Source organism: Castanea sativa, chromosome 6, assembly GCF_040712315.1.
Source record: "Castanea sativa cultivar Marrone di Chiusa Pesio chromosome 6, ASM4071231v1".
Lineage (NCBI taxonomy): Eukaryota > Viridiplantae > Streptophyta > Magnoliopsida > Fagales > Fagaceae > Castanea > Castanea sativa.
The window spans coordinates 35,733,958-35,742,716 of NC_134018.1; the positions used below are offsets into that span (position 1 = coordinate 35,733,958).

The 8,759-nt window shown below is 35.6% G+C and overlaps 1 protein-coding gene across 1 annotated transcript; it reads left to right on the forward strand.

The window, feature by feature from the left end:
• Positions 1 to 1,416: 1,416 nt before the first annotated feature.
• LOC142641343 (lipoyl synthase, mitochondrial) lies at positions 1,417 to 7,989 on the forward strand. Its single transcript, XM_075815761.1, has 4 exons — positions 1,417 to 2,009; positions 2,307 to 2,518; positions 3,779 to 4,158; positions 7,599 to 7,989. Exons 1-4 carry the CDS (start codon positions 1,612 to 1,614, stop codon positions 7,716 to 7,718), a joined length of 1,110 nt encoding a protein of 369 aa, XP_075671876.1. The 5' UTR covers positions 1,417 to 1,611; the 3' UTR covers positions 7,719 to 7,989.
• The last annotated feature ends 770 nt before the right edge of the window (positions 7,990 to 8,759 follow it).

Here is an 8,759-nt window from a genome sequence, read left to right on the forward strand (position 1 = left end):
ACTAGCCCACCCATGAAAACCAAAGATGGGCTTTCATGCACAAAAAAAGGGGTAAATTTTACCCAGGCTCCACGCAACATGTCCATGCGTACAATAGAAAGCTTCATTCATCGGTTCAAATTTGCATTAGTTCTTGTGAAAATTTATTTATTTAAGAATAAGATTTTTTTTTTCTATTTTGCATACTTGTTAAAACATCACATATCAAATTATCTATTTTACATTACATTTCACATTTTCTTCATTTTTTTAATTGTTTTTCTTTTCTTCCACACAATAACTACTATCCATTCCCTTTTTTATTCTTAGGATACGTAAAGAATAATAAAAAACTAAATGTGAATAATGCTAGTATAAATTTATACGGTTACTTTGGTAACCATGTATTTTTACACAATTTTGCATAACCTAATATTAGTGAATTTTGAATTTAACTAACTAAAATGTGATACTATTTCTATTATAAAAGCATTAATGCCAGTGGCTGAGTGCTCTATATTTTTTTCACATTCTTTTTCTTGATTTCAATATGGATATTTTTTTCTTTTGCTTTTTAAAATGTGTACATTTATGCATTAATTTTAAATATTTTTGTAAAATTTAAACAAACATATGATGATTTAAATAGTTATAAAAACCGTACCGGAAGTTCAGCAGACTGAAAATTTGGTTCACTGGTTCATTGGTTCAACCAGTGGTTTATTGGTTGAATTTTAGGTTTACTCATTAATTAAATAATATATTTTATAATTATAAAAAGCAATTAAAATAAAATAAAAATACTTCATTTGGGTAAATTAATAAATTATAACAATAACAAATTACATCATATGACATAGAGTTAGAGAAAAAAAAAATCATTCACATATATCATCCAATGCCCAAGTTATATAGTTCAAAAAGTCTTGAAACAACATATCTTATAGAAATTCAAAATAAAATTTTAGCTTAACCATTAAGCCTTGGAAATTACATATTCGTGAGATGTTGGAGTAGGCCATGGGATTGCTTTTTTTAATCTCAACTCTCATCTCATGACGCACCACTTACTTTATATCTTTATTCTTTATCAGACTATCTTTTCAATTTTTAGTAGTTTAGTAAATGCATAAAGTTTTTTTTTTTTTGTTTGCTTTTATCCATGGGTTAAAAAGATTAATTCGTGTGATCTGTCGGTCTACTTGATTCGATAATAGGTCATTGCATATTCAGTATTTTACAATCAACTATTCTGGATAATACTTAGGTTTACGGTTTCCATGGTGGTTTGCGTTTAAAAAGAAAAAAAAAAGCCGAGGCTAATGCAGAGAGTTGTATTTGAGCAGATTGAAGCCCAATCTAAGAAGCCCAGGATCGGCCCAGTTGTATTTCCACCTTTCGTCGAGGGACCCGCCAACTGCACCGGTCGTAATTCGTAAACGGAGAGGATCTGATCCCAGACTTTCGACTCGAGTCCCTCCAAATTCAACATTCCAACATTTCAACAACCACCCAAACCCAATCTCCACCTTCTTCTTCTTCTTCTCTTCTCTCTCACACAGCAGCGAGCGAGCGAGAGAGAGAGAGAGAGAGAGAGAGAGAGAGAGAGAAACACATCAAACGAAAGCAACGATGCAATCCAGATTGAGAGCCATAACCACCATAACCGCCAGAACCTTCTCGACCTCAACTTCAACAACAGCAACAGCGCCGCCCTCTGAATTCCCCAAAACCCTAGACGGCCTTCGGGCCCGGCTGGCCCGTGAATCTCCCACGCTATCGGACTTCGTGTACTCCGTCGAAGTCGGCACCAGGAAGAAACCCCTGCCCAAGCCTAAATGGATGAAGGAGGCCGTGCCGGGAGGCGAAAAGTACGTCCAGATCAAGAAGAAGCTCCGTGAGCTCAAGCTCCACACCGTTTGCGAAGAGGCCAGGTGTCCTAACCTCGGCGAATGCTGGTCCGGCGGCGAAACTGGCACCGCCACCGCCACTATCATGATCCTCGGCGATACCTGCACCCGCGGCTGCCGGTAACAACAATTCATAGATTTATTGAGTCAATTCCACTTTACCTCGAAAAATATGCTTTGATTTGCAATGCCAACTTCGAATTTGCACTTTATTCTTATGCGTAAAAGAGCCTCAGGAAAATGCATTAGTAATCTCATTACAGTATGAATAATTTAAACTTAAAACAAATACAGTTAGACCTTATACTAGAGTTGGGCATTTCTGTGGAATTGATTTTACAAGTTTGTGAAGAGGGATGGATGTCTGCTTTTGCTTGATATATGAATTAACTTTAACTGAGATTGTTAAATTCTCAGGTTTTGCAATGTGAAGACGTCGCGGACACCTCCCCCGCCTGACCCGAATGAACCGGGGAATGTGGCGGAGGCAATTGCGTCGTGGGGTTTGGATTATGTGGTGATTACGAGTGTGGACCGGGATGATTTGCCTGACCAAGGGAGTGGGCATTTTACTGAGACTGTGCAGAAGTTGAAGGCATTGAAGCCGAATATGCTGATAGAAGCCTTGGGTATGAACTCTTGGATTTTGTTTTTATTTTAATTGTGAGAATTAATGAATGTGTTTATAGATGTCAGAATTTGAAAGCTGTGCAGGTATCACCAACTGTTATTAAGAATAGCAGTAGGTTACTTGGAATTTAATTGTAAATGTAGGCTAGTGAACACCGCAACTAGTTCTGCACAAGCCGTCAATGTGTTGCCCATTTTCTGTGATTGCTGTTGAAGTCCATTTTCCTGTATTGCAGGAATTGGCATTTAATTTAGTCACACTTTAGGCCCTGTTTGTTGGGGCTTTTCCAAGGAAGCTTCGGCTTTTAAAAAGCAAAAGCTACCTGCATCTTGTTTTGTAAATCAAAGATTCTTTATTTCACCAAATTTGTGGAGTGGCTTGTGCTCTTTAGGTGGCTTTTGAGAAATGCTACTTGAAGCAGTTGAGCTTTTCATAGTTTTAAAACCTGTGGCCCTTAATTGGATGATTATGCTTTTTGTTACAATCTGTATATAGTCAGCTTATAAACATATGTTCTAGGCAGATCCAAAGAAAGGCTCCTAGGTTCTTGTTTTAGAGTTTATTCTAAATTCTACATTGGCTGTGGATTGTTTGGTTGAACTTGGAACCATTGGCATACACAATTAAGGTTTGTTTATATATAGAAAGTTGGATTACATTATTGCCAATTAACTCTAGCTCAACTGGCACCTAGACAGCTTGACTCCTAGGTGATGGTGAGGCTGTCAGTTCAAAATCCATTGGGTTCGTGTGTAACTACGAATAAAAAAAAGTTGGATTACATTATCAATGACTCTTTATGTTAATATCTCTTGGTATTCTATATGCATCTTACTTCTTTCTGTAATGTTGCTTGCGCTATTTTGAGTTTGCAGCTCCTGATTTTCAAAATGTGGTTCATGAGCCATGCAATCCGTTTAATTGGCAGGCTGTGTAATCTCTTTTGGTGTTGCTGAAGCTTCTACTAGTTGAGCTGAATAATTTTATGTTGGAATTTGCTTATAGGGGAAGCTCATTTACACTACTGGCAGAGTTAGAGAGAGGCATTTGAATACTAGTTTTGGAACTTACCATAAAGTTTACCTAGACTGGAATGCATGGTTAGATTTGGATCCGAATGTATAAATAATTTAATTCTGCTTATATATAGGAAGTTGGATTACTTTGCAAGGACACTTTTAGGTTGAATGCCTTAAAACTGTTTTAGATACATCTTTGTTCTTTCTGTAATGTTGCTTGCATTATTTTGGTTGTGCAGTTCCTGATTTTCGAGGAGACCCTGGCTGTGTAGAGAAAGTTGCTAAATCAGGACTAGATGTCTTTGCTCATAATATTGAAACGGTTGAAGAGCTTCAAAGTTCTGTACGTGATCAACGTGCTAATTTCAAGCAGTCGTTAGATGTTCTAGTGATGGCCAAGGACTATGCTCCTGCTGGAACACTTACCAAAACTTCAATAATGTTAGGCTGTGGAGAAACACCTGAGCAAGTTGTCAGAACTATGGAGAAGGTGAGAGCAGCAGGTGTGGATGTGATGACATTTGGTCAGTACATGAGACCGTCGAAGCGCCATATGCCAGTGTCTGAATACATTACACCTGAGGCTTTTGAGAAGTATCAAACTCTTGGCACAGAAATGGTATGCCTGAATATTTTATATTTTAATTATGGAACATTTATTTATTCTTTTCTTACATGCATGTTTGGGTAGATAATTTGTCTTGGGGAAAGGGTATTTGTGTGTGTATTGTATTTTCACACTTTGCATGCTAGTGGCTATGATTGGTAGTGCTACAGCATTTGCTCCCTCTCTCATTCTTCAATTCTTCCTCTTGCAGTCCCCTTCCTTCAACATGATGGTAATAATAGTACTTTATTCATATCTTTTCAATTTCTAATTTCTCAATCTTCACTAAGAATTACCTGACTGTAGTACCCCTTGATTGTGGTGTTTTCTTTTACTTTACTGTTCTTACTTGGAAGTCAATTTATTTGTATTATGTATGATTTGTACTTCCTCCTATGGAGGTGAGTGCCTGTAGTGACCAATCTTTTTCTCTTCCTAAATTTTTTGAATCTGAGTCATGCTTTGTTGTACAAGTATAACAATGCAGCAGAGTGTTACTTAAATATTCTCTCTAATTGGTTATTAATCTAACTGCTCAGATTCAATTATAATTCTCTAAATTTGTTATAATAAAAAAAAGATGAGAAAGAAAGGAAAAGATTTAGTTTTAGGTTCTTTATTCAATGTGTTTTCTTGAGAATATCTTTTGTGCCTCCACTCATGGTACATGTACAAATGGAATACCCTTAGCTTGATTTACGCATAATATCTACAAATGGAAGTTGGATACTAATTATTAGGGAACTGCTCATTTGCCTGTTAGGTGCTGACTTTAAATGAAGGACTTTTAAAATCGAGTTTCCTTGAGCATTGCTTTTAAGCCTTCACCTGATTTTACTAAGTGAATAACATATTGAGTTTTAATACACTTTGATTTTAAAAGAACACCACCTTACTTCATCTTCATATGCCTTGTATTAGCTATTAGTTCAGGCAATATGTCTCAAATGTTTGGGCAGAAGCTGTACTTTCTCTATCCTAAGTTTGGGTTGGCTGCAGAATTACTATCCATTCTGCATCTCCATTGTGTTATCATTGGCAATGAGCCAAGAGCTTGCTTATGTCATTTTCTACCCTCCTCTACCCCTTTTAAGAGTTTTGTTTCCTTGGTTGATTCTGTGTCAACTTGCCACATAATTTTGCTAACTTTGGTTCACATCAAAGTGCAACATTAGCAACTGCTTGGCCAAATGTTTTGTTTTGACTTAGTTAAATGAACTCCCATTATCACATTAACATGATTGCCTTATGCAACCATAGTTTCTTCCAGAGTTTTTATTTTTTGGCCTAAACCTGGGGACTAAGGGGTTAGAAAGAGTGAAAAAAGGAAAACAATAAGTGCAATTGTTTGTGCTTGGTCTACTTTGGACATTGAAATGCTACACTCCAATCTCAGCATCCTCATTTCAAGCATCAATATTGATTTTGCAGACATAGCTTCCCACACACCAAATAACACCTTTACTATCCTTAAATGGAACTTTGGGAGACAGTGACCAAATATATATATATATATATATATATATATATATATATTTGTTGTTGATAATTCAATAGTTACAATGGTGGTGGAGGGATTTGAACCTTGGATATCTCTTCATTGGAAACACTAATAGGTGTTAGTTGAGCTACAAGGCTCTTGACAGGTGATTGAACATATTTTTAGACATGAAACTACAATATTAAATAAGCAATTTGGTTTATGCTAGGGAGGTCTACCATGCAAGTCATTTCCTTACGTAGATGTCTAATGGAGAAATATAGAGAGGATGTATGAAAGAGCACTTAGAGAGGTTATGTGGTGGATTTTATGAAAGAAATGGGTTCCTATAAAATATGTTATGGTGATTAAGGATATGTATGAAAATTGTAACTGATATGAGAACAAGTGGAGGTATCTCAATTCACAAGTTTACGTCAAGGATCAACTTTAAGTCCACATGTCTTTGCACTAAATTAACTTACTAGATTGATTCATGATAAAGTCCTTTAGTGTATGCCTTTTGCAAGTGATATAGTTTTTGTGGATGAAAGTAGATATGGTGTTGACTTCAAGTTGGAAATATGGAGGGATACTTTAGATCGCAAGGTTTTAGGTTAACTAGGTTTAAAACAAAGTACACAAAGTGTAAGTTTAGTACAAGGAGAAACAAAGATGGAGGGATTGTAAATTTTGATGATAAAGGGATACCATAGAGTGAGTGCTTTCTCTATCTTGGATAAATAATTCATCAGGATGAAGAGATGGAATAGGATGCAAATCATAAGATAAGAGCAAGGGAAAGTTTTACAATGTTGCAATAATATCAACTATGCTATATGGTACTAAATGTTGGCTATAAAAAAGTAACAAGTTTGTAAAATGAGTGTAGCTAGTTGAGAATGTTAAAATGTATAAGTGGAAATATAAGGAAAGACATGAGAGGAATGAAGAAATTTGTTTAAAATACGGGTGGCGTTGCTTGAGATGATTTTATTTATTATTTTTTTGAAAAGGCTTGAGATGATTTGTTCATGTGCAAGGAAAGGAAATTAATGCACCATTCTTGAAGAGCGAATGAAAAGAGGTAGAGGAAGGCCTACAATCACACTAGTAGAATTAATAAAAAAAGAAATGTTAATTTAGGAGTTAAAAAAAGTATGATTATTGATATGTTAGAATGGTGGAGAAGAAAACATGTGGCCAACCCCAATTAACCTGTTGATAATTTATTGTTGATCCCAATGTTTTGGGACTGAAAGTCTTTCTTATTGTTTTTATTCTTTTTTGGGCAGACAACAACATGAAAGTAAGTACGTCAAAACAATGTATAGGGACGGGCTATCCCATCAAATGTCTTGCATCTTACTCGATCAGAACAACCACTTAAGAGCATGTAAATGTTAGGATTCCAAAATCACAGCAGAACAACAGCAATACGACAGTTGATGTGTTACCCGTCCATGGTTAAAGTGATTCATTATTTTGATGCACTTTACTTTCATGTTGGCTTGTCTGCCTTTACTGTGTCATAAAAGGTTGCATATGTTTTAATGTCATTTGACAACATCATTAACACATAAGTAATGTCTATACTGGTTTTACTGTAGGACTTGCATCCTTTGATCCTTTGATGTCTCTTACAATTCTTTTCTTTTTCCTTTTTTGATACTCTCTTTTCTTTTTCCTCTTTTAACATTCTTGTGAAGCTATTATGACATGTAACACCTCTTATTTATAATATATATATATATATTTATGACATGTAACACCATGTTGATCCAGGAACATACCTTGGATTTGTAATGATACCATCTGATTGTATCAAACATATGTTGATTGACTGTTGATCATGACATCTGTATATCAATCATTATCTCTCTCACAACATGCATAAAGTTGACAATGAGTATTTTTCTCAATGTGTATGCGCTTGTATAATTATTATCAATTGTGTGCTTTGGATGGACAGGGATTTCGATACGTTGCATCTGGTCCTATGGTTAGATCTTCATATAAAGCAGGTGAATTCTACATCAAATCCATGATTGAATCAGATCGGGCTAGTTCTTCACAGCTTCCTGTTTCTTGATGAGTATTTTTTCCCTCTTACATATAGTATAATAGATTCATCACTTCCGGTGTATTGTTTGAGTCATAATTACTTGGGCTTAAGCTCAATCAGCTTTAGTACTTTTCTAAAGTGAAATGGTTAGGATTAAAATAGAAAAGAAGGCTATTCCTCTTGGGTGCCAAATTCTTTATGGTATGACCTTGAAATTTTGTGGACACTTCTCTGTAATCCTAACCTGATTTTGTACATCCAATTTGTTGTATAATTATTCAATTTTGTTCTGCTGTTCTTTTTTTGTTGATACATTTTTTTTGGGGTTAGTTGTTGTATATCTAGATAGTACTAGCACTAATTGTATACATCATATCCATGCTCCACTTTTGGTTTTTGAAAATCCCCTTTGCCAATTAGGAACTTACAAATTAGCAGAAATTCTCAGTCGATAATTTGCTGAACTTAACAAAGGCTTTAGAGAGGCCACATCATTTGCCATGTTTTCTCTGTAGTAAAATTTTTACAATTCAATAGTTTCTAGATTGCTGCTCTTATTGACATTGTCTTAAATTATCTATACTTTGCATTTGGGTCTACTTGATGGGATGCCAAAAGCGTATTAACAGTGCTGGCAAAATGTACTTGAAGCCATATATATATAGTTTGAATAAGTATAGTACCACGTAAAGTGGCACAACAAATGCCACATAATTCATATAGTTTTTCTGTTGCAATCATACCGGTGGTGGTGGCAGTGTTTAGTAGCTTAAGAGCTTGCCAGACTGGTTTGGGGTCCTTTACCCACCGAACCACCTATGATTAGGTACTAAAATTCTGCTCTCTGTGGGGGCTATATTTATGCCTTCAGCAATTTTATCTTCAAAACCAGGTGGTCCATATCTAGATTCCACCCCTCCAGTCGTGTGGGATAATGATGGCTTATGGATCACTATGAATTTTTTTATTTATTTTTACTTGCATGGTTTGAGTTCCATTTTTAATTTTGAGAGGTTTGATGGGTTCTCTTCCATCTCGACTCCAGTTATGATCACGCACAATGCACAA

Bases quoted from the DNA above. Each gene is read 5' to 3' on its own strand.
- LOC142641343 (XM_075815761.1), top strand. From the start codon at position 1,612: ATGCAATCCAGATTGAGAGCCATAACCACCATAACCGCCAGAACCTTC. The intron at 2,519-3,778 runs GTATGAACTCTT...TTGGTTGTGCAG, and splicing joins TATGCTGATAGAAGCCTTGG to TTCCTGATTTTCGAGGAGAC. The intron at 4,159-7,598 runs GTATGCCTGAAT...TTGGATGGACAG, and splicing joins AAACTCTTGGCACAGAAATG to GGATTTCGATACGTTGCATC.